At 48.9% G+C, this 25,915-nt stretch overlaps 1 protein-coding gene across 1 annotated transcript in view; it reads right to left on the bottom strand.

Annotated features, from left to right (window-relative positions):
• Positions 1-1,716: 1,716 nt before the first annotated feature.
• The window catches only part of POMT2 (protein O-mannosyltransferase 2), a 43,000-nt gene continuing 18,801 nt past the window's right edge, over positions 1,717-25,915 (bottom strand). Inside the window, exons 7-21 of the mRNA XM_059182700.1 lie at positions 25,193-25,299; positions 24,452-24,534; positions 21,845-21,954; positions 17,460-17,526; positions 14,925-14,994; positions 12,559-12,637; positions 11,266-11,417; positions 10,732-10,823; positions 9,613-9,689; positions 6,904-6,975; positions 6,540-6,599; positions 6,339-6,444; positions 5,305-5,445; positions 5,032-5,146; positions 1,717-4,223 (exon numbers count right to left, since the gene is read on the bottom strand). Coding sequence (XP_059038683.1) covers positions 4,118-4,223; positions 5,032-5,146; positions 5,305-5,445; positions 6,339-6,444; positions 6,540-6,599; positions 6,904-6,975; positions 9,613-9,689; positions 10,732-10,823; positions 11,266-11,417; positions 12,559-12,637; positions 14,925-14,994; positions 17,460-17,526; positions 21,845-21,954; positions 24,452-24,534; positions 25,193-25,299 — 1,437 coding nt within the window. The 3' untranslated portion in view covers positions 1,717-4,117. The remainder of the gene's footprint in view (positions 4,224-5,031; positions 5,147-5,304; positions 5,446-6,338; positions 6,445-6,539; positions 6,600-6,903; positions 6,976-9,612; positions 9,690-10,731; positions 10,824-11,265; positions 11,418-12,558; positions 12,638-14,924; positions 14,995-17,459; positions 17,527-21,844; positions 21,955-24,451; positions 24,535-25,192; positions 25,300-25,915) is intronic.

Raw genomic sequence — 25,915 nt, 5'->3', positions numbered from 1 at the left:
TCATCTCTGCTTCCCTGGAAAAAGGACCTGAGAACCTGGCTGGGCCTGAGTAGGGCCGGGGGGAGAGAGGGTGTTCCGACCAGGAGACAGAGGGTCTGAGTCCGTGTCGGAGGGCTGAAGAAGTCACAAGAGCTCCTATGGTTGCCTGGCATCTGCCCATGACCTGGTAGCAGGTTCTAGTGGAGGCAAGGGGAGTGCTGTTCTAGAGCCAATGCTTGCTGATGTGGAGCTGGCGACAGGAACAGAGCCAGCGTCCACTGGGCCATCTGGTCCCAACTCTTTGCAAGGGTCTTTACATCATTCACTCTTCATCCTCACCAGACCACTATCGAGGAGGTACCATTTGTTGTCCTCTGGTTACATGGAGGAAACAGAAGCCCGGGGGTGTGGTCACGTGTCCCAGATCCCACGGATGTACACGGCGGGGCCGGGATTTGCCCTCAAGTCTGATTCCAGCCCATTCTCCATGCCCCTGTGTTCCACTGCCTCCTCCATTCTGGTGGACTATGAGCAAGAGCTGTGTCCACAGTTGAGAACCAGCCAAGGGCCCTGGGTCTGGGTCAGTGGTGTCCGGAGCTGGCTCTTTGGTGGCCTCAGAGAGCCAGCTGTACACAGCTAGCTTTCCAAAATCTCACACAGTGACATCAGGATGGTAGCCTGAAATGGGCCATGGTGGGAGTATTTACACCATGGAAACTGGCAAGTGCCACCTCTCAGGGCTCTTTTTCCTGAGAGACGACTGGGCTGGGTCCAGCAGCGAACACCGGCCCCCGGGTCAGCTGTGGATGCACTAAGCAGCATGTACAAAGGAACATGCTAAATCTGGACACTGAGCTGCGTCCAGGCCTTCTCCCCAAGGGATCTAGGCTTTCCAGGTTGTTCTGGGAAGGGGCTTCTAGCCCCAGGATGAAGCTGGAGCAACAGAAAAGGCCGACTTGGTGCTCAGTTCTGGCCCCGCTGTTGACTGAGTGTGGAATTCAGGCAGATGTTCAGGCAAATAATAACCTCTCAGCACTGAGAGATTAATCAACCAGCACTGACCTCGCTGTGCCTTCATGAGGATCCAGTGACACAGAGCCATCGGGCTTGGGAAAGTAAGCTGTGCAAGCCGAGACATGTTTGGTCCTTTTCTAACCCGCCCAGACTTGGTGTTTTCCATGCTCTGAAGATCTGCATGAGCCCCTCCCCACCCCCTCCAGCCACTCTGGTCCCCAGAGGGCGGGGGAGTCAGGCCGCCCCCACTTCCCAGAGAGGCTACTCCTCTCCTCCCCCTGTCTACTGCCAACACATCTCACATCTTTTGGACCCTTAGCGTCACTCCTCACAACAGAAGACCCCTGGTGGGATGGGGTCTCTGGTGAGCACAGTGGAAGCTGCTACAATGCTGGGCCACACAGCTGCCTCAGGAGCGGACAACTGTTACTCTCTCGTGCTCCTTGCCCTACTACATGGCCAGTTATAAGAGAAAAAGTAAGGTCCAGCTTCCTACTTATTTTGGAGTAAGTTAAAATAAATTAAAAGAACAACCAACATTACTCAAGCAACCTTGTAGGCGGGAGGGCCCAAATGTCCCCCTGGGGTAACGAGGCTCACCTGCCCAGCCAGGGCCTCGGACACAGACACGGTGGAATGGTTCCTGCACTCAAAACATTCCTGTCTTCTCTCTGGGAACCCGAAGGAAAGTCAGATTCAATTAAGGACAAGAACACCATGGCATTCAAAATAAGAGCTATTTATTACAAAAGTAAATGGCCTCTGATTATCTGTGGAAACTTTTTAAAAAATATATAAAATTGTGGCTCAAAAAGCTGGCTGGAGTTTGCGCTAACAAACATCTTCTTCCTCCACCAGCTAGTCTGTAGGGCACGTCACATTTCCATGAATTCCTGGGCCCCAGAGCCCACATTCGGAGCCCCACCTTGATCGCCTGTCCCCAGTGTCTACCACCAACCGAACCTGAGCACGGAAGCTGCACCAGCCCAGACGGCCTTGTCCACAGAGAATGTCTGCCAGTCTGGGCTAAGAGGAAGAGGAGGGAGTAAGCCAACAATTCTCTCATCCCTGGAAAGCAGGAGAGGAGACAGAGGAGCCCCTTGTCCCCAGTGTGGCCAAACTAGGAGGGAGCCATGGGCAGGAAGCTTTCTCCTTCCCCGCCCTCACTCAGAGTGGCTGCCTCTCTGGTTCCTCGGAGTTCCTCCCTTCCAACCAGCTCCTAGTAGGAAACAAGAAGGTACAAGGGGACCTCGGTCCCCTCCCAGTTGTCGTGGGGCCACAGTTCTTGGCTGAGGGGCAAGGACAGACTCCCACTTTCTCCCTCCAGGAGAGCCCACCCAGATGGCTGCCCCGCCCAGCTCAGGAGACACCAGCTCCACCCAGGGCAGGAGAGACAGTGGTGCGATGCGGCGGAAGGGGTGAGCAGAGGTTCTTCATCCCTGCTCTCCTCCCCCTTCCAGAAACACAATTAAGCCCACAGCCCAGACTCAGCACACAGGCAGCACTTCCTGCCAGGGGAAGTCAAAAGGGCTGCAGCCCTGGGAGAGGGAGGTCATCGCACCCCAGATCTAATTAACAAACCTGCCTTGTTTTTGACATTGCTGCATTTCCTCTATTAACATTAATGATGGCCAGTCGGAACGGCTAAGGATGGCCAGAAGCGTCCCTCCCCATGCCCAGTAGGTAGCACAGCCTGTCCCTGGGCCCAATTTCCAGTCTCCGTGGCAACCGCCTCCGGAAGATGCTCTAAAGAGCTCTGACCCTGTCAGAATCGGTGGGGGTACAGAGGAGGGAGGATGAAGTGTGGCAGAGCCTCATCATTAAACCGGGAAGCATCACAGTCCTCTGAGACAAAATACTCTGTCACGCACCGGCGGGAGGGAGGTGGCTGAAGCATGCGCCTGGGCCTGGTGCAGTTCTGACCCAAGGGCTTTCTTAATTTCTTCCATTTGGGGAGGAAGTGAAAGGAACAGCTCTGAGCTTCTTGCTTGGGCCTTTAAGTGGTAGAAAGTAGAAGCTTTGCTGCATTTCTAGGTGCTCTGGGTCTTTGGGAGAAAGAGATCGGTGAAACGGTGACAGAGAGAGGGAAATGAAATGTATCCAGGGCAGCAGGGAAGACAGAGACGTGGGGAACATCTCATGAGTGACAGGAGCAGCAACCCTGATGGGCTGCGGCAGCCCACTGGGACCCCAGCGTGGCACCACAGATCCCTGCCTTGCTGCCCACCAGCCTCGGCTGCTCAGGGGCCCCAGAGGTTCTCCCCACCATGGGGAGAACGCATCTGCACCACCCTGTAGCCAGGCTGGATGCGGAGGGAGAAGGACGGACAGCAGGAACCACCTCCGGCACACAGGGCCTGGGAACACAGAGCAGCCAAGGATAAGACGCCGTTCCTCCCACCAGTCATCCAGAGCCCGGTCCTCTGTGCACACTGCAGGCAGGAAGTGCAGGCACCTGCTGCCCCAGGGAGTTGCCGGCAGTTCCCCCAGGAAGCAGCTGGGAGGCCTGCCCTCCAGCTCAGGGGCACTCAGTTCTGTTTGTTTGTGGGGAGAAGGCAGCACGGCTTTGACAGCCCCATCTGTCTGTCCTTGGTGATATCCCCAAGTGGGCCCAGTGAGCTCAGCCTTCTTGGAGGTCAGAGAATTTGGGGTGGCTCTTTTTTTTCAAACTAAATCCAGTGTGAAAGATATACCAGAAAATACTACTATAGCCCTGGACTATTTCTTACAGTTTATGACACTCAGCTGTCCACAGTCACGGTCTGTATTCCACAGGTATATGAACAAATGAACCCTCCCACTCCGACACACTCACCCCCACGCTCTCACACACTCATCCTTCCTTATGTTGCACACTTGGGGAAACGGGCCTGAGAGATGGCCTGTGTTGCTGAGCCATTCCCAGCTACGGGATCCCAGCAGCGGGATCTCTGCAGACAGCGCTGCGGCTCTCCCTAGTGTGGGGTTAAATTCCAGGTATGCTCCCAGAGCTGGATCCTGGCAGGCAGCAGAATTCCTCAGGCTCCTCGGGCAGCTTTGCCCACAGCTGGGAAGGTCCAGGGACTGGCTGCACAGCTGGCTGTCCCCAGAAAGTTCCTGGACTCAGGCTGGTGTAGCAGTAGCCTCAGAAGTCCCATGATTCAAGCCATCTTAGTCCTGCCATGGGACTTCGGGGGTCCTGGGCTAGGGGACCGACCATCCCGTAAGCCAGAGGGTGGAAGAGGTAGAAGCTGTGAGACAGAATCCAGAGGGAGGCCATTGGTACCCAGTGTCCCGGGAGAGGCAAGGGCCCCACCGATCTTTGAAATTCAGCAGCCCCTGCTGGAGCTTATCAGCTCGTCTCCACCTACAGGACCTACTCCTCATCACCATGTCTGAGTTCAACATGTAGGCACACCGTAGTCCGAGGGCTTAGTAGATGCTGGCTTAATGACAAAGAAGGAAAGGGCTCCTCCCAGGAGGCCCAGGGGAGAGACCAGTCCCGGGGTCTGGTCGGGTCTGGCCATGGCTGTTTGGCTCAGAGTACTTGTTAAAATGAGCATGTGCCCTCAGATCACAGGCCCACCATTTCCTGTTCACACTTTAATGCTGCCTCCCAGGCCCCTTAAGGCCAGTGACTTTCACAGGGGATCTGAGACTGGCCCAGAGCTGGGGCAGTGAGGCCAAGCAACACCCTCCTGGCAGTTATTCTGAGGTACGCCCCACACCCTTCCCTCACCCTCTGCCTCACCCACCCCCGCCAGGGCTGTCGGGCGGGAAGCTGAGGCGACTAAAGAAAGGCAGCTGGGATGGTACAAAAGCTGGGCCCCCTAACAAAAAGAAAGAACACACAGCCCCAACTTTCTCCTATCTGGCTCCACATTGGGGTCACCTGGGGAGCCCTGAAATCTGGCTCACTTGAATCAGAGTCTCCAGAGATGGGGCCCTGGCACCACCCTGCTTTAAGAGCACCTCGGAGGACTCTAAAGTGCACCAAAGGTATCAGAGTTGTGGGCAGGGAACAGGGGGGCAGCAATACAAGGGGCAGGGGCTACTCACCTGTAGGCAGTTCCCAGAAGCAGGCTCAGGAGTCCTGCCGCATACATGCCCCTGGCCAGGAAAGGGGAGGCCAGACTCCAGGCACAGAGCTGCAGAATAGTATCCCACAGAATCCCTGGGAGAAAGAAGAGAGCCAGGCCTAGCCCCACGCTGTCAGAGGATGGCTTCCCGGGAAGCAGCAGAGAGCAGCCATCTAGGTCAGGAAGCAGGGAGACTCCCCCTCGGTGCTGCTCCCCGGCCCTCCTCCCCCAAGGCCAGGTAGGCGGTGCTGACCTGTCAACATGCTGGAGAAGAGCATGGCTGGGAAGTAGTGGTGGAAGTAGAGGATCCGGCCCATCAGGAAGAACGGGAAGTAATGGAGCATCCAGCCGAGCAGGAGCTGACCACCTCCTTGCAGCAGGACCTGGGACAGCCCTGGACCCCAAGCAGCACAGCTTGGTCAGCAGCCAGGGAGAAGGCAGAGACCCCTGCTCTCGTCCAGCTCTGCCCCTTCCTTGCAAGGGGACTGGATTAGGCCACAAGCCCTTACCAGGCCTGCCTCCCTCATTTGGAGCACTAAGCAAGCTGCTAAGCGAGCCCACAGCAGCTGGACCAGAGGAGCAGCTGGCCCTCGAGAGCCTTGCTCACCGCCTGCTTGGAGAGGCCTCAGCACCCACACAGATGCACCAAACAGCAGCAGGAGACAGCCCAGCCTCCAAAGAAGCCAAGATGCTGCACGGCCCACAGACAGCCGCCCCTAGCCCACTGCCATCTCCCACATCTCTGCTGCTGCAAGGATCTTTGCAGGGGCGGACAGGGCAGCGGTGAAGTCAGAGATGATTATGGATGGGACAGAGGGGGTCTAGGGCCATGGCTGTTCACACGGGAGCTGCATAGGGTAAAAAGAGCCTGTGGGAAAGTCTCAGGGGCTGTGGTCCCTACCCCACTAGAGGACAGGGCCACAGAACAGAGAGCAACAGAGAAGAAAAGGTGGGCAGCTCTATACAGAGCATAGAGTTCGGAAGTGAGGGCTCTAAAGTCAGACCACTTGGGCCTGAACCTTAGCTCTACACTTACTAGTATATGTCCTGGGATAAGTCCCTTCTCTTTGTGCCTTTGCGTCCTAAGCCATAAAATGGGGTTAAGAATGTTCTATTCTACAGGGCTGCTGAGAGGATGGAGTGTAACACAGTACTGGGTATTTGGTGACTGAGCTCTAAAAAGCAAAGGACAAGGGAAGCGGTGGGGTGGTGAAGGCAGAATGGCCCTTCGGCAGAGCAGGCTCCGGCCAGGTGCTAGGTCCGGGGAGGAAGACCCCAGGGACCGACCTTCCACCTCCGCAGGCAGGTGTGCCCCTCTCTGCACGGCGACAGCAATGATGCTCCCCAAGAGGATGTAGAGGACAATGCTCAACAGATTGAGCCACCAGACCACCTGCACGGGAAGGAGAACGGGCGGGTGAGAGGAGAGCCGCAGCCTGCCGCAGACCCAGGCTGAGGGCCCACGCAGGGAGCGCGCGGGGCACTCACCGGGTTGCCGAGCAGATACACGCGGAAGTCTGTGTCGTTGATCCCTGAGAAGCGCAGGCCCTGCGGAGCGGAAGACACCCTGCTGATCCCGGACCCGGTGCACCCTGCCACACGTGCTCCGGCGGGAAGGAGGACCAGCTACCTTCCACAGGAAGGGAGCCTGGGCAGGAGGCTCCGGGAGTGCCGATTCTATGTGAGCTCTTTGGGAAGGCCAGCTCAGAATCAGGACAGAAAACAGAGCCCCGTCTTCGGCCACCTCATGCCAGGTAAAGCCTTGCCCAGTCGTCCACCCCACCCTCACCAAGTCTCAATGGTCTCTATTTTGGCTCCATTTCCTGGGAGCAGCTCTAGCCTTGAGCCCTACCTGATAGTTGATAGGCCAGTGCCAGGGTTTGGATGTGAACTCATTGTCCTTGGGTTTGAGGCCATTGTTCCCCTGCAGGAAAAGGGCAGAGAAGAAGTTAGTCAAGGCAGAGAGATCTAGAGAGCTGACAGAAATGTGGGGAATGGGCATCTCTGATAGATAACCAACTGTCAAGAGAAACCTCCCCTGTCTCCCTCCCTTGCAGGGGAAGAATCTGGTGTTCTCAGTCACTGTTCACCTGCTTATGACTGCCTTACTTCTGCCAACACACAAGCTTCCACTGCCACCAAACACAGTCCATTCAGACCCACTCTACTTGAGAGAAAAAAGGACTTGTTTCCTGTGAGCACAAAACATATATCCATCTTCCGGACCAAGTAGAAGGGGTCTAGAAGGCTAGTGCGAAATACAAAATCAGGCTGGCTTACTTGTTTCCTCTGGAGGCCAATTTCAAATACAAAACCAGACAGTCCGATGAGTTCCTGAACTTGGAAAAAGTTACTTTAGTCTAGTGTTTGTCAACTTTTTTTTTTCATTCTTGCCCCTCCTGGGGCTTTTTAGACATTTTTTTCCTAAATGCCTCCCATGACACTTTAATACCACAGCTATACTGTAAATGTGTTTACATACTGGATGACTACCTGTGCTTCATACACTAGAAAGTTAAGGGTTTTTTGCCGTCCGAGAATACATTTTACTCTGGGAGTGATACTACCCCCATTCAGAGTGAACACTTTAGCCTGGAGGACCCAGATCCAGCACCTTTAATCCAGCAGCCAAGACTGTCCAACAGCCTGTCTCTACATACCACAATCAGGGTTTTTCCAAAACAAGAAGGAAAAGATCAGGACCCTGGATAGTAAGCACCAGGCCTGGTGCCAGCCTCATTATCAGAACAGACGGAGAAGCCACTTCCTGAGAGCAGGAGTGAGGTGTTACGAGTTAGGTCAGGGTTTCTCCACGGAAGGACTCAGAATGAAGAATGAATCATCCCGGGCCCCAGAGGAGCTGCTAAGGGAAATCCATTCCTTCGAACCATTGCAGTTCGGTCCCAGACTCCAGGACTCCAGCCAGAGCTCTAACCAGCCACAGAAAATCTATTCACTGTGTTAGCCTCGGAAATCCAGTTCCTTTACTAATCCAAGAAATGGAGGGAAGGAAAAACCTACAACCTTTACAGGCCTAAGCATTTATACATCCTTCCCTATGCTTAAAATCTAGAGTGGGCTCATCCCAGCTGACCTCAGCAGGAAAGGCAGCCTTCTCTGCACGGAACTCAGACCCTCCACTTAGCAGGCAGAGAAGCCCTCTCCTGTGCGGTTTCTCTCATTTGGACTATTTTGATCACCCTCCCCACCCTGACTCTATATTGGCTGAATAAGAAAGTTCCCTGGTCCCCCTTTATTCTTTGGCTCTACCTCTTAGACAATGAAAGAAGAAACGAGACTATTTAGACTTCATCTTAAAATTCTACCCAGACACAGAATGATGTTTTAGCTGACAGGCACGTATTCAAAAGAGCTATGTCATCAGGCCACAGTGACAGTTACAAGCAGGGAGTCAGAGAAGAAATGACCCAGAGATCACTTAATGTCAAGTCATCACCTCCCAATGTGCAGAAATGACAAAATTTGAATTCTCTGATCGAATCTGGTGAAGTAAGTCAACTGTATTTACTGAGGACTGCTTACATAATCACTTCCAGGAAAGTCCACTTGACAGCGGCTCAGCAGGGGACAAACAACGAGCACTACACGTCTCTGCGCCCCCGTGGGTGCAGTGATCATCACGTACCTGGCTCAAGATACAGCGATTCCTACACACCGTTGCTGCGGGATGCTGGCTTTCCACAAACCAGAGCAAAGGCATCCCCCACACATCAGCACTGCAGCAGGCTTTCTCTGCTGCCCAGGGGTGAAGTGAGCTACTGCGTAGAACTTTCTCAACTTAAGCATCTCCTCTCTCAATTGTTCTTACACCTTTCAGGCTAGGACGGCTGTCTCACACTCGTGATGGGGAGTAACAACGAGTGTTACGAAATCTGCGGTAGACTCAACCATGCCCCCTAACAGTTCCCCGTGTCTGGGAACACGAGTGGGCTCGTGGTGGGCACTTTATGCTGTAGATCAACAACATGCTCAGATCAGTATTCATGCTAATTCATTCTAATTTCCTATGATGGAAGGAGCTATCAATGTCTCAAGATCTTCAACCAAGAGCACTCTGGTTTTCGTGGGCTCTGCCGTTGAAGAGATTGGAGGATCACTTAGAATCAGCAGGGGTGGCAGTAACCAGCGTGGACTCTGAAAGCTGCTGGCCTGGCTCTGAAGCCTGGTCCACCTCTTCCGTTTAGTTCTGTGACCCTGGACAAGTTCTTTAACCAATCTGTGTCTCAATTCCCTCATCTTTAAAGTGGGGACAACCAGCCCATACGACTGTGATAACTGCTGAATAAGTTGGTGCGGCACTGTGCTTAGAGCTACGTAAGTGTGCACTGGAGTCTGTCGCCATCACCGTCATCACCATCACTGTCATCATTCTGCGATAAGGGAAATGCCTTCAAGGACCAAGTAAAGCAGAAGCGAAGACCCTTTCAAAGTCCCCCACCAGGAGACAGTGCATCTACACCATGGCTCCTGATCTGTGATGCAAATTTGTGGATGGTCGGAGCTCACAGAGAAGCCTTCAAATGCGAGGGGCCCACAGTACCCGGATCATCACCATGTGGGACTCCAGCAAGATCTCAGGAAAAGTGGGCTGCAGCACATCCAGGCTGATGTTTGGCACTAGACAAAGAAAGGACAGAGAAGAAAACCTCGGTTACAAGCACTTCTCACAGCTGTCTGTGTTCCAACACTGCTTCTGGAGCCCGAGTATAGCTTTCCTGATGCACTGGCTAATGAGTACGTTAGAGTGTTGAGGAGACAGAAGAAAGCTTGGCCCAATTCCTGATCATCCCTTCAGCTTATGCGAAGCCCTCGTGAGGCACTTGGAGAAACACAAATGTGACAAGGCCTATCCCCAGTGCTGCCATTGCTCTCAGCACTATCACCTTCCATTATGGTACAGGCTCGAATGCTGGGCCGGTCTGGGAGGACAGGGACCAAGTCCACCTCATTCACCAGTGTATCCCAGGGGCCCCCAGGCTTCCCACTATACTCACTAAAGAGTTGTTTCATTAGTAAAGTAATTAGCTGGTTGGCTAAATTAGGTACTAAGGAGAATGAAATAGGAAGCACAGAGAGGGGAAATCAAGCAGAAGCTTAAGAGGAGTGGTGGAGGAAGACAAACGATGGATCCTAAGACTGAGTTGAAGATTACATTCCTGTAGAAACACCACATTGGAGCTGGGAGTACAGATATGGGGGCTCAAGGGCTATGGCCACTGCTTTCTGTGAAAGTGTTGGCTGGCTGGGGCTCTCCACAGGGGCATCACCGGAAAGCACCAGCCTGCTCCAAGCCTTGAGGGTGGGAGGAACCCAGGTGCAGGGGACAGAAAAGCCCAGAAGGAGACAAGATAAGTAGACCCACATTGCAGGCAGCAAGGAAAAGCATCAGATCCAACAAGAAGCAGGGAAAATGGAACAAGAAAACTAGCTCTGGCCCACAGTGAGGTCACGGGTCAATTTAGGGGGAGTTTGAGGAGGATGGGAAGTTGACATGGATGGGAAGAAAAAGGAGCTACCTGTCCAGACACCTCATATGAAAAGATTAGGTTCAAAAAAGACAGGAAATGACAACAATGAGATACAGTGGCAGCAGAATCTATGAACATTGATTTTTCTAATATAAGAGTTACTTATGTTTCCAAGAAGTAATCTCACTCACATTTGGGATTGATATGGTCCTCCACATTCCAGATAGAATTGAGGGTTTCCTTTAGGTATGGGGTGCAGGTAACCTCCAACTGTTCCCAGCCCCTGTGAAAAGCAGTCACAGAGGTCTCTCAGAAGACGTGACACTCACCAGAGAGTCGCACTGTCAAATCTCTTACATTTATAGAACCTGCTCTTTTCAACCCAGTGGCCATACTTTTTTCAACCTCACTCTTTTATATTCCATGACTGTCCTAGGAGGAGTCCAGAGTATTCCCACGTTAGAAAGGCCCAGAGCACATAGAATGTCCTAGACAGATGAACAACTATTCTGTTCAACTCTCAGAACACATAAAACACCAAAGGAACTCTGGAGTTCTGTGCTCTGTAACACACGTGATGCCTTTTCTCCCTCCATCTACCACTAAAATACAAGAAAACGTGAGGTGAACATTGACAACTGGGAAATAGAAGTTTCTGGTATACTCCTTATAGTGTGAAAGGGGAAAGATGAGCCTCAGTTGGGACATCAAAACCCCAGACTCACCACTTGGGCAAGACCTTTCCCGAGGAGCCCAGGACACAACCTGTGACCAGATGGATGAGGCGAATGCGACTTCTAAGCACTTTGATCCGGTTTCCAAATTTTCTGTTTACAACCTCAATCCGCCAGAAATCATTTGAGTCCCCTGTCCCATTCTGCCATGTCAATCAAGGGAAAAATACAAAGAAAGTTAAGATGACTTTAGAGAAGACATGTCAGGAAAGAGAGATGGCCCCCCTTCCGATGCCACCATGTTACAACGGTCAAAGACAAAATAGGCCTCAGTGGATGAGGCAGGAAGGGGAATGAGAGGGCCAGAGAAACACCCCAAGTGACGGACATTCCCCCAGTGCTCACCACCACAACTAAGAAAAGTAGTGTGACTCCTGCGGCTCACACTCCAGTGCTTCACAGGACTACATTTAAATTCTAAACATATGTCTTTGCTCTTAAAGCAAACTCATGACAGCACCTTGAGCCAACAGAAATAGATTTGGGCCATTTGTACCCATTACTTGGCCATCTGGACACTCACTCATCTAGGCCAGAAAGGTTTGGCCTGGAGATGATATTCTGGAAATTAAGACATTTGTGTCTAATTCTCCTCAGGAGATGCCCTCAAGAAAATGATAATTAGTGGCCCCAGTAGCATGGGGTGAGCAAGCGGGAGGGGGGTTGGGAAGGCCACCTTAAGGAACACAGAATCTTGACTGATGCACTAAAGCCCCTGCAAGGGAACGTAAGATAGTCCTAAGTCTAGCTGCCCTCTCCAGTGGTTTTGTTTCCAAATCACTCCCCAAGTACTCATTGAGCTTCTTTTTCTATTAACTGCATCACCCCACGCTAGTAAAAAATTCAAAAGCACTGTGGTTAACATCTCCTGCAGAACAGGGAAGTAATCCTTAAAAGTAAAGTCAATGAGGATCTGGCAAAGAATAAATATATAAATATATGTTTATATATTTACCTAGGATCATCTTGTGGGTCCATGGCTTCTATGTCCACTGTGATTTAAAAAGGGACCCAAACAGTATTCATATGTGACATTTATTAAGTGTCAGAACAGAAAAATGGCATGGTTATTATGGGAGGGAAGAGATGGAGACAAACAGACTCACAGGCTGCTTTTCCCACAGCAAGCCTTGCCAAAAAGTTCCGAACGTTAATAGAGTCCCTGTGTAGCCCGTCATCCTTAGGAACATTCCAGAATTCCAGGGAGGATGTGTTCTGTCTCATGGCCATAAACTAGGCCCCACAATTTTTTACAGCCTGATCACACTCCAGTTGCTCACTTACTATGCCATAGCCAGTGACCTGATAGTGCTTCCGGGTCAGGGGGGCCTCATGATAGTGACTATGCAGGTTCCGAGAAGTCCTAGAAGTAAAGAGAGAGAAACGGCATTATCCTGGGGAAAAGAGACATGTAACGTCTCCTCTTTTACTAGGGATATTCAGAGTCATCTTTTACTGCAAGAAAAATTAGAATCTGAGCTATGAAATCCAACAAATCAGGAATATCTTGCCTATTTACTCACAAGAAACATCCAGAGAATCAGAGAATTGCCCAAACCATGAGGGACAGACGGTAGGAGCCCTGGACCCTGTGCCAAGAAAGGGGTTAACTTCTGCAGTAGGGGGATGACTTACCACATTTGATGGCTCTGAAGCACTTAGCTTGCCTGACTCATGAGGCAGCTTTGGGGAGAAGAAACTAAGATTTGTAATCTACTCGTGCCTAAGCCAGGTAAGCCTCCTCCCTCCCATTTACTCTTTCTGCCCTTATCACCACTTTTACAAAGTGGGGGTCAGAAGGGGAAGGGAGGAATTAATTTGGCTTTATTTACTTTGTTCGTTTTATAATACTTCTTACTTTTATCCACAATAAGAATTAAGTGTTTACTATAAAAATTCTGGAAATTTCCAAATTTCCAAAAATAAAACTCAACAATAAATGATAACTTTCTGTTAATAAAACAAAATGAAACTAAGTAATAAATAATAAAGACTAAAAAGTAAAGGGTGGGGGCTCAGTGCGTTAAAGCCTCTGCCTTCGGCTCAGGTCGTGATCCCAGGGTCCTGGGATCAAGCCCCGCATTGGGCTTTCCGCTCAGCAGGGAGCCTGCTTCCTCCCTCTCTCTGCCTGCCTCTCTGCCCACTTGTGATCTCTCTCTGTCAAATAAATAAATAAAATCTTTAAAAAAAAAAAAAAAAAGTAAAGATTTAAAGTAAATCTTTAAAAAAAAAAGTAAAAGTAAAGGGTGCCTGGGGGGCTCAGTGGGTTAAAGCCTCTGCCTTCAGCTCAGGTCATGATCCCAGGGTCCTGGGATGGAGCCCCGCGTTGGGCTCTCTGCTCAGCGGGAAGCCTGCTTCCTCCTCTCTCTCTGCCTGCCTCTCTGCCTACTTGTGATCTCTGTCAAATAAAAAAACAAAAACAAAACAAAACAAAAAAAAACTAAAAAGTATTCACAATCATAGTAGGAAAAAGGTTTTCTCTCTCTCTATATATACAGTGTGTATATATATATATATATATATATATATATATACACACACACACACAGAGCATAGCTTTTCTCTATATATAATCCCTGATTTTTAAAATACTCCATACTGAATGATCCTACTATACAATATTTTGCAGAGCTGCTTCTGCTATCTATCATTCCTATTCGCTCCTGCACATGGTGCCCTATTTCCTTGTGTGCTTAGTTATTTTTTACTATGTATTCATCATCACTGAAAAACTATTTATGGTAATGGAGGGCAATCTCTTTCCCAAAAGAGGATTTACATCTGCTTTTAGCCAGGCACCTAGGAAATATTACCAGTCTAGGATTATATTCATTGTAATTCATGGCCTAAAGATTTTCAGACCATCCAGATGAAATTAATTTGGGCCACAAATCCATATGAGGATCAATTGGTAGATACAACTTTTCAGGAACCAGAAATAGCCCCTCCTCAACCCCTGTTCCCCCTGCTCTAGCCCTTTGTGGTTTCAAGTTTGGGGGAAGGATCATTTAATACATTTACCACTTTGGGTGAGCCTACAGCTTTGAATTTACAACTCTCTCTCTCAAGGGGCAGTCAAAACCAAAGATCGAAACTCAAGATTGCAGGATCAAGGCAGAGATGGCTGCAGCATCCCACTCATTTTTCTGGAATCTCCACACCCCACTTCCACTTAGATTTTGTCCTGGTAACTCCCTATTGCCTTGTCAGCTCTTTGATGCTTTAGGACGCTTTCATGTTATTCCAGCATTTTTAGTCATTTTCAGTGAGAATATTGCTTAAATAAACCAGCTTGCCATATTCTCAGAAACAGACTTCTACATCTTCCTAAAGGTAGCCACTTGAGAAGAAGCATTGGGTAACTCAGATACTTTTTTCCCTCCCCTGGAAAAAGGGAAACTGAACGGTATTTTCAAAGTTCAAAGCTCCCAAAGCCAAATCAGGCAGACAAAATTGGCCTGCTTATTTCACCAGACTTCATAAAAGAAGTCTGGGTTTTCATAAAATGGCTTTCCCATTCTAGCACAGCAGCCTTGTTCCATTTACTAGAGCCTCATCCAAATCGGACTTCTGTTTCCTTCCAGCTTAGAAGAACTCCTTACCTTTGGTGCCCATACCACTCACTCATCCCAGAGAGCCAATTTACTTACTCTTTGTGTTCTAGCCGAATGATGTCTCCATGTCTTACAAACTCCACTGGGAATGAAGGGTCTAGGGGATCTGCCAAGAAGAAACCAGCATTGATATCTGAAGTCATTCACTCATTAGGCTAGTATGAAATGAGGGCCTGCAAGTAAAGAGTTACAGTATAATATCATAGACCCTAGAGGTGCAGAGTGCTGGGAGGACAAAGAGAAAGGGCCACTCCCTGTCTCAAGGAAGATATGCTTGAAAAGCTCAGAGATATGCTTGAAAAGCTCTTTAAGGAGGGGAGAATATTGTCAGGTCAACAAGTGGGGCCAGATATATGAAAGAGCAAACACATCTCACCAATAGCGAACGGTTTCCTATAAGTGGGAAGGGTGTGTCGGGGAGAGGAATGGGAAAGACTGTGGGAATCGATGATGTGAACAAGTAAGGCCACGCAGTACAAGCCAGGCTATGAAATGTGGTCTTTGTCTGACAGGCCCCGAAGCCTCCATAGGAGGGTTTTTAAGCTGGGAAGTCAAATAATAAGATTTTCCTTTTAGTAGTAAAATCATAGTCTTCCATGTAAATGACCATATGCCTCGCTCTCCTCAGAGTCCAATGTTAAGCCCTGAAAATTTTGTCTGTTATTATCTTGTCTCTGACAATAAACTTGCTAAGCGTGAGGTAAAGAAAATGATGAGGTGACAAAAGAAAGGGACCACATCATCTAGAAACCAAGTCAGATCAGGTCTAGCAAGACAATGACAATGGAAAAGGAGTAGTTGTAGTAACCAGCAACACAAAAAAGATCCTTGCAAACTTCTTCCCAAACAGTGAGACACTAACACTCAAGGTCAGGAAAGAGAAATGTGCCAGAACAAATCACTAGTTTTTAAGAGAATTAGAAAACTCAAGTGTAGGGCGCCTGGGTGGCTCAGTGGGTTAAGCCTCTGCCTTCGGCTCAGGTCATGATCTCAGGGTCCTGGGATAGAGTCCCGCATCGGGCTCTCTGCTCAGCAGGGAGCCTGCTTCCTCCTCCCTCTCTCTCTGCCTGCCTCTCCATCTACTTGTAATCTCTCTCTGTCAAATAAATAAATAAAATCTTAAAAAAAAAGAAAAGAAAACTTAAGTGTAGGGATGCCCATTCCTACATGGACCCTAAGGTCTCCGAAAAAGATTAATCAGCAAAGGCGACAAATCAAATAAGTCAATGGGAGGCAAGTTTCATTTTACAAGGATGTGGCGGGAGGGGCATTTTTAGCCATCAAGAACACAAAGACCTAAATAAATAAAATCACAAATGAGAAAGGAGAAGGAACAACCAACACTATAGAAATACAATCAATCATAAGACAATATTATGAAAAGCTATATGCCAACATATTGAACAATCTAGAAGAAATGGATAAATTCCTAGAAATACATAAAAAAAGACCTTAATTTGTATGGTTCCCACTTCCCTAAGTGCTTGCAGCTCTCTGCCTTCACACACCTTAGTTCCCTGGTGGAAATGCAACCACCTTAAGCTAGAAGCCACATCGAATAACAGATCAGAGATGTTCCAAGATTTGGTCGATGCCCACATAACTTTAGACGTAAAGCAATCTTGCCTCATAACCCCTCCTTGCGATAGGCCGCTTACGTTTGTCCTGGATGAAAACAATCAATATTGTCACAAGACTGCAGCAATATGAGGTGAGGAAAGGAACAAAAAGGGTGAATTTAGGTGAACAGCCACCTACTGCCACACCAAAGCTCAGGAGCCGCTGACTCCAGAAAGGTGGAGAGCCAGGCGGGGTTTACTGAGGAGTCACAGAGAAAGCCTGTGACACAATCAGCAGGGGCTCAGACATGAGCAGAAGATGCCCTTTGTTTTCTTCTCAGCTATAGATACAGAAAGCACAGCTGGCAGGCAGCTAGCTCCCTGACCAAAGAAAGATCTGGATATAGCCCATGTCATAAAGCCCCAAGAGCCCATTAAATGTGCTTCAGAGCAGCTTTGCCCCGGCCACCCAGGGGGCAGGCCAGCAGGTATGGAGTGAGGACCCAAGCACCAGGCTAGACAAGCCCAGCCACAGGCTCTGAGATCTACAACCGACTGGTCCAGTCCAGGGATGACCAGAGGGCAGCAGTACTCTATCCAATCAAGACAACTTGAGCTGCACCATATGCTGAGGTCTGCAAGGCTTAGTGTGCTCTCATTACAAAAGAGAGTGGCCACCATGTGCCCTCAGCTGGGTCTACTCAACTAGCCCCCAGCAGCACGTCTAGGTAACCAGTCTAGACTAAGTCTGAGCCTTGGCCGGGCTCTCTGGCTTCAGCATGACAGCTCTTAAGAGTGAGATCTTGCTCACTTCTTACCTCCTATGTTGACAACAGTGCTTGGAAGATAGTAGATGCTCAATAAGTAGCTGTTGAAAGGATAAATGAGATCAGTAAAGGTACTGCCAAGGAAAGCTCTGGAATGCCCATCTCCGTACCATTTGAAGGCATGAGAAATGTTAAAAATGGCTCAGAGTAAGCAGTAATGCAAGAAACATCAGTTCCTACATTACCTGCATTTGTGTTGTGTTTCTTGATAATCCACAGGTTGTTGTAGTCCTTGTGCAAATATGTGGTGACCTGGGTTGGGGGCAGGTGGGAGAGAGAATACCATCAACATCGGCGTAGCCACAGGACAATCAAGAGCAAACCAGCATTGCTTAAGCCTCTTTCAGAATCCCCAGCTACCAACCTGAGGGGCCATGCTGCCCAGGAGGGTTCCAAAGTAGCCCTACTGAGATTCTCTCCTTCCATCTGCATTTAGAGGTTTCTCCTTCAAGTGCCTTTTTGATCGGTCTCTCTGTATATTTCTGCATCTTATCTTTAAAGTTTTAGCCTCCTAGAGGAGGAACCATGATACATTGTGTAACATAGTCTCCAGCACACAAACAGGATTTAGTGTATTTTTTAAATTTTGTATTTATTTATTTTAGATAGAGATAGAGAGCATGAGCTGGGGGTGGGGCACAGGGAGAGGAAGAGAGAGAATGCTACCTTGGCTTCACAGCCAGTCATGGAGCTGGATGTGGGCTCAATCTCAGGACCCTGAGATCATGACCTGAGCTGAAATCAGGAATCAGACGCTTAACTGACTGAGCCACGCTGGTACCTTGATTTAGTGCATTTTAAGAAGTAATTAAGAACATGCCTCAAATTTTCTAAATGAAAAATTCATGCTATATTTTCTAGAATGTGACCAAATGAAACTAAATAGCTCCATATATATCTTGTCCTAGAAGCCTGAGGGTTTAGCCTGTAGCCATTTCATAGACACCGATTTTTAAAAAATTAAATGTGTGTGTGTGCATGTGAACATTCACATCATGCTATGATGAATCTAATAGCAAAAATTCAGAAACAGAATAAACATCCAGTGATAGGGGAGTAGCTAACATGATGATACGTCTGCAGGACAGAACATTACACAGCCACAAAAAATGTTTCTGAGCATTTTTTACCAGCATAGGAAAAGGTTTATAAAATGCTGATGCTGAAAGGGGCTGCCATTTCTCACTAGGTACCGCTCTAAGCACTGGGCAAGTCTTCTATCTCTGCTAGGCACCATAGCTAGCCCCACCTTACAAGGAAACTAAGGATGGGTAATTTGCTCAAAGTCACCACGGCCTATCGAACCAAGCAGCTAACTCCAAAGCTCCCAGGATAGAAATTATACACATAACAATTATGCCAATTACATAAACAAGAACACAAATATCCAGAAACAATCGAAATATATGCAAAGTGAGTTTTATGACTCCAATTGGATAAAACATTACTGATTTACTTGCAAAGGAATTTGGAATCAGCAGTTAGGGAAAAAATTATGTATGTATTATGGCTGCTTTGTTTCAGTGGCTTTTCCTTTCTCAGAAAAAAGTCAGGAATGATGGTATTTCGAATGTACAAGACACGTGGATGGCTCAGCTGGTTAAGCATCAGACTCCTGATCTCAGCTCAGGTCTCTATCTCAGGGTCATGAGTTCAAGCCCCACACTGGAGCCCAGCTCCCCCAGTGTGGAGCCAACTTAAAAAAAAGGGGTGGGGTGCTTGGGTGGCTCAGTGGGTTAAGCCTCTGCCTTCTGCTCAGATCATGATCTCAGGGTCTTAGGATCAAGGCCTGAATGAGGCTCTCTGCTCAGCAGGAAGCCTGCTTCCTCCTCTCTCTCTCTGCCTACTTGTGATCTCTCTCTGTCAAATAAATTCTTAAAAAAAAAAAAAAAAAAGAGAGAAACTAAAACATTTTGGCAGCCATCAAGAAATTAAATTCATACTCCCAAACAAAGGTACAGAGAGTCCACCGGCCTAGATTTGCTTAAAGGATCTTAAGATTTTATGTTGCTTGTGTGTATGTACTCTGTGTATTTTTTTAAACAAAACTTACTATTAAAATTATATAAGAAAAATTACTTCTTTATTACGAGTATAGTCCATGGCCTCTTTTTCCCATAGAAACATTTGTTTTTACAATGGATTTTTTTACAACAGAAAGTCTCCTAGAAACACTCATATCCTATAATAACAGAATGTTGTACGCCAAACTATGTGGGTAAACACTGATCTTCTGGAATTAATGTAGCTTTCGGTTTTGGTTTTTTTTGTTTTTTTATTTTATAAATGTTATACTTTAAAAATATTTTAAAATGGACTCCTAGGGTTGTTGACAAGACACTAAACTCCAGGGCAGTGTGGGCCACTAGAAGTGGTTTAGTCCAACTCCCCATTTGGCAGATGAAGAAACTGGCTAAGAAAGGCTCAGTGTGATTCAGCTGGGACAGAACCAGACTCTTCCATGCCATGGCCCCACATGCTCTCTCTACATCGCTATCATGACTTCACACCTCCACACATGACTGTGAGTATGTAACACCAGGACTAGTTTAACAAGGTCCTTCTCTCCCTTTGCACAGTGTAAACAATGCTGGCCTCCACATCTGTAACTTGAGCTTCTCCATGACAGCTGCAGCTCCCCATGGAAGGGCTAGCTGTGGTTTTCTGCTCTGGCCATCCACTAGCCGTTTCTGGAGAATTTCACAGCAAAACAGAAAGGCACAATGCATGGGCCCCCACCTGGATCAGTGGAGTCAGAGCTTCTATTTGGTACCCAGGCACTGGAATGTTTTAAAAACTCTCCAGTGGGTTCGAAAGTGCTAGAGACAACAGGAGAATCAAGAATGGGAAGCTTGATACTAAAACCCAACACTCTGCGTCAACTTCCTGGTGAACTAGTAAATAAGGAAATAATAATAAAGATTTTTAGGAAGTAAAACTTTTTTGCCAAGTAAAAATACCAGTCATTTTGCCAGAAGAGAAGCATCACTCCAAGCCTCTTAGCACAAAAGCCTCTCCTGCAGTCTGCGCGCCTCCCCTCTCCCCTGCTCCCTACTCCTGAGACCTGGGGCCTCACCACTCCTCAGAAGCAGTCCCAGTTAGCAACGAGGCCCCCTTTACTATCATTCAATGTGGCCTCTTTCTTAGCCCCCACCTTCTCTGAGGCCTTTGCAGCACCTGAACTGCTGACCACCAGTCCTCCTGGGATGCTGTCTGCCCTGGGCTCTCCTCCCAACCCCTGTTCACACCCTCCTTCTCAGCCTCGTCTACCAGCGCCCCTCAGAGCATCTCCACCACTGCCTAAGTGTTGCTGCCCCCCACCCAGGGCTCCTTCACTGCCTCTCCTGCCTCTGCACACCCTTCCTGGGCAATGCCACCCATCCCACTGTGTCACAGATACCCATATGCTATGCACACAGATCTTCTTCCTGAGACAAGCCCCAAACCTCAAATACACAAAACAAACTCTCTCATTTCCAGAGCTATTCCTCCTCCTCCATTTCTGACTATGGTGAAACACCATTACCACAGACACCTTCATCTCCAGCCTATAGACCTAGATACAGCTTATCCCTGACAGCTGCCAGTGATGGGGCCCTGACACTGAGCTGTGAAGTGTTTCCTGAATCAATTCCCACCTCTGTTCATGGTCTTTGCCTCTATTCACCATCCTCTGTCATGATTATTGCCTCCCAACTTATTTCTTGCCTTCAATCTGCCCCTCCTTTCAATCCATCACCTAAAAATCTAATCACATCTTATCACGCCTTCACAAATCTCCGCGCCTCACCAGTGTCCACAGAACAAAGTCAAATCTACTGTAACACAGAAGGCCTCTGCACAACTTGGCTCCCCAACCTCTCCAACATCCTGCCTCTCCCTCTTAGGCACCATCTGCCACAGCCACACCCGACACTCATAGACAGGGACACGGACACAGTGTGGCCCACTTGCTCAGGTAATACTCATGGCTAAGACCCCAGGGTGCATGTCACATGTACTTCATACTTTTAATCTGCACAATGACCCTATGATGGAGAAAGGCACTCTTTATTTTCCCTAATTAAAAATGAAGATAATGAAGCAGAAAAAGGTCAAGTAACTTGTTTAAAGTCTAACTCTGGTGTAAAAAGGATTCAAACCCAGATAATGTAGTCTGGTTTCCAAGTCTGTGTTTACAACCACAACACCTGACCATCATCCATGTCAAGCCAGGCACCGTGAGCCTTCCAAGAGCTAGCAAGAGTCAAGAGGAACTGAATTCACAGTTCAATGTGAATAGGGTTAGCGCAGAGGCTTACAAAGCATGCCAGGCAAACCCCTCATGTGAGAGGCATTTACCCCAGTAAGCAGTAGAGGTGGCTCATGGTAATCGGAGGCAACACTTGCTCTGAAGCCTAAAGAAGCTGGAGCTAGCCAGAGGAAAAGGATTAGGGCGCGGGAGGAAGACTGTTTCAAGCAGGGAAAATGGTGCAGGAAAAGGATGGGGGCAAGAAAGAGAAGGGCAGGCTCCGTCCTGGCCAACAGCTTGGTGTTGCTACAGTACAGGAAGTACAAAAGGCTCACTGACCTGCTGCTGGCGGGCACCAATGCCCTCGGGGTAGAGGTGCCTGTGGGAGTGGAGATAGCCGATGGCCATCCGCAGGTTCTTCACGGTGATCACGGAGCCATAGGCCAGATCTGGGAGGAAGGAAGACAGGGTGTGAGCTGGCATGGTGCTAGCGGTGGCCCCTGACTGGAAGGGGCCTCTGAAGCCACAGGACTCACTCACCCTCTCACAGACCACACTGGGCCTAGCGCTACCTAAAGTGAGACACACAGGTGCCTTCTCAGTCCCATGGTGTCAACGCAAGTGGGAGCTCACTACAGGGTCTCACTGGTGTCCTTACCTCCCTTTCCTCCGCAAAACTTCAGAAGAAGCTGATGTTAACAGGGGTATTATCAAGCACTACTTGTAAAAGCAAAAGATTAGAAAAGGCCCATCCTTCAAAGTCTATACATACATTAAACACAACAAAGGAAGAAGCGTTTCAAGTCTTACCTAACATATTCTTCAAGATAGATATAAAGTTATGATAGACTGTTAAGATAATTTTCACTTTTGCAAAGTCCTTTTGTGTCTTTTCAATCTGATACCATATAAAGTAGCTGTTCGATGGTGTTTGGGTTTGTTGGTTTTTTCAATTCAGAGTTTAAAAAAAAAAAAAAAAGGAATAAACTAAGAAGATCCCTTCTGCCCGCAGGCCCTGGGTAACTGAGAAGCCTCTTTTCCTCCTACTGTCCCTCTTCTCAGTCCCCTGTAATCTGGCTGCCCTGGCATTCCCCAGTCCACTGAGACGCGTCTCGCTCCATCAGTGATAGACTACTCCGGTCCTCCTTCGTTCGTTCCTTTGGTCAGCAGATCGTATCAAATACGGAGTGGATCCAAAGCTGGAGGGGTCCTGGCTATGGCCCTGGGAGAGCCCAGACTTAGAGAAGAAGACGGCACACACCGATGAGCACAGGACAGTGGGCAAGTGCTCCAGCAAAGGAGTGATGGTGTGTGACACGGTGGGAGCCCAGAGCAGAGTAGGATGAATTCTCATGCAAAGAGTAAGAAGAGGCTGGCTTGATGGAAGAGATCACAGTGAGCTAGGTTTGAAACAACAAGCAGGCAGGCATTTGCCAACACCCACAGCGCCATTCTTCTACACTCTCACCCAGGCCAACATATGTAGCCCCGCACACTGCTGACCATCTTTGCTTCTGGAAATGCTCTGTTCCCCCCTTCTCAACCCACGCTCCCTCTAGGACTGCCCTCTGCAGCATCCTTTCCTAACTCCCTCCCTCCTGCACTCCCAGTGACCTGGCTTCGGCCAGCCCAGATCTCATTCTCTTTCTACAGGTTTCTAACGGATCACAGCCACTGCCACAGTATCACTCTTCCTGTTAGCTGGCTGATTCCTCCTCTGAAAGCATCAGCCACAAGCCCATTACCCCTGTTGCATGGATTTCCCCACGCATCTCAAATCAGCCTCTCTACAGTGGAGCCCAGTATCTGTCTTTCTAAACGAACTTTTTAACCTGCTTCCCCTATTTCTCATTCTGTACAGTCTTGGCGGGGCCCCTGTGTCCTAGGTACTGTGCAAGGCACTGGAAAGACTAGAAGATGTCATTGTGTCTCCAAGAAACAATTACCTGGGCTCAAGTCCTCAGTGACATCTTTCCTTTTCTCTTTCCATGTCCAATCTCCCTTGTCCATGCCCACGTGCCCCACTCCTATGGTTGCTACCACGATACCCAGCTCCAGACCCCAGAACAGCTTTCCAGAGGGGACCCCGCCTCCAATCCCGCCCCCTCCCTAGCCGTCCTATGCTTCGTATTAGTGTTGCCTCCCTACAGCACAGCCTTCCTGTCCTCCTTCATGCTCAAAGGCCTCTGCTGTGTCTCCACTGTCTATTTAATGAGTCAGATACCTCACCCAAACGTTTCAAACCCTTATAATCTGGGCCCAATCTATCCTTCCAGCCTTATCTTCTACTACTTTTCTATGGATAATCTGTGCCTTACATTGTGCCCTGTTCATGGCCTTGATCATGCTGTCCCCTCTGCGCTGTATGCCCTCTCCTCCCTCTCTGTCCGTTCAAATCTACCCATTCTTCCAGGGCCAGACTCCACGGCATCTCATTCTATGTAGCTCTGATGCCCTCCAACCCCCTAGCAGAAGTGATCTCTTGCACCCTTCGATCCCTTATGTACTTAACACACACAGTTACTGGATTCTCCACTCTGGAGGGCAGGCCCTCTACAGCCGCCAGCGTGGCTAACGTGCTGAACTACGACCTGCGAATAAGTGGCTGGATGTGCGTCACCGAATGCGATGGTGGAAAGTGACCACCAGCACCAGCGCCTGTGCTTTCACCAGATTCTCTCCGCTTGCCTTCCCACAGAGCTGACTTGGATGCTTCCACAGCCACAAGGGAGAAGTCGCTCTGTACAGTCGAAGAGCTTGCTGCTCGAGGCTGCCCTTCCTGTGTCCCAAGTCACTCTTGAGTGCCCACCCCAGATCTAACTGGATGTGGCTCCCAGTCTGCCATCTACAGGCTACACTAACTCAGGCTATCATAGTCGTCTTTTCTAATTCACCTACCCAGAAAGGCTTCTGCCCTTCTACCTTCATAAAGGCCGAGATACTCACGTTCAGGGATGGAAGCATTGTGAAGGTTGTTGCCTGACAGCCGGGCCTGGAAGGCAGAACTGAAGAAGCCATCACCAGGACCGCTGTGGGAAAAGGAGCAGAAAAGAGGCGAGTTCCTGGAGAGGAGTTCTAATTTCCTGGAAACCCTGGAAGAGCCCTGTGCAACTAATCTAAAAAAAAGACAACCACAGTGGCAGCATGGTATTATGGGACAGACATAGTGGTGGAGTTGGAGTAACAGGGGTCCAGATCTCAAATAAGCCACTTACTGGCTAGGTGACTTTCAGCAGTAGCTAACTTTGTTTAGCCTTAATTCCTCATTCATACATTGGGGATTTAAAAAAAAAAAAAAAAAAGAACTCATAAAGGATCGTGATGAAGCAAGAGAATATGTACAAGATGCTGACACAGAGTCGCTACTTGGTAAATGGGAGCTACAGCCAGTAGCTGTAGATTATCGCCCTCCTCCAACTGCACGCCTTATTCTGGCCCATCCCTGTTAAGCACAGGGGCTCTGCTGAGGGATAAGGGGCAGTTTGGCTATTAGGAAGTTCTCCTCTTCCTTCTGGCTTTTCTGAGCCCTCTGGATACCCAAAAGATGGAACATAGAAGAAACAAACAGATAAAACCCACCAGGTCCCTCTAACATCCCAACCACAGACCCAGCAAATCAGAGCCCACCCGCAGGCTGAGAGGCAAGAGGAAAATGGGAAGCAAGAGGCTGGAAAGGCTCTGCTGTACCTTTTGTTCAGCACCATGAAGTGAACAGCATAAGTGGCCGTGTAGAGAGTCAAGGGCAGCACTATGAGGCACAGGACACGAGCGGTCAGGTGTTTCCCCACAGTCACCTGCAAACACAGCCAGTGTGGGGTGCTGGGCACATGGGATCTTATCCTACTTTGTACCTTATATGTGCGTTATATGTAACTTTTTATGTGTGAGTCAAAATCACAAAAAAATTGAAAAACTAACAGCCAACAACAACAACAAAAAAATGTGAAAACCCTAGTCTTTCTATAATACCCCTCCCCACCCCGGGCCCTGCAAGGGGGTGAACCCGGGCCAGCCCTCTGCTGCCTATGCAGGCCCTCACCCAGGACCCCAGACCTTCCCTGCATCTTCAGCCTCATCACTCATCAGTCCCCTCTGCCTCCCAGTTCCGCTGAGCTCCCCGTGTGGTCCCTGCGCTTCCTGCACTGCGCCAGCCCTATCTGACACACACATAAGTATTCCTGATCTATAGCTCAGGCCTCAGCTTCCCCCCAATAAATCTTCCTGGACCATGTGACCCAGGCTCACGCCCTCCACTGTGCCCTCACAGCACTTTTTGGCTGGACTGTAATCACCCGTTCACTTATTTCTCTCTCTCCATTGTCTCTGGAGGGCAGCATGCCCCTGTTTTATTCCCAGCATACTCCAGCATGCCCCTTGTTTTATTCATCTGCATATTCCATGTTTCAGACT

Source organism: Mustela lutreola, chromosome 7 (assembly GCF_030435805.1).
Source record: "Mustela lutreola isolate mMusLut2 chromosome 7, mMusLut2.pri, whole genome shotgun sequence".
Classification (NCBI taxonomy): domain Eukaryota; kingdom Metazoa; phylum Chordata; class Mammalia; order Carnivora; family Mustelidae; genus Mustela; species Mustela lutreola.
Note: the sequence above shows the minus strand (reverse complement) of the source record. Positions and strands in the feature narration are given on the sequence as shown.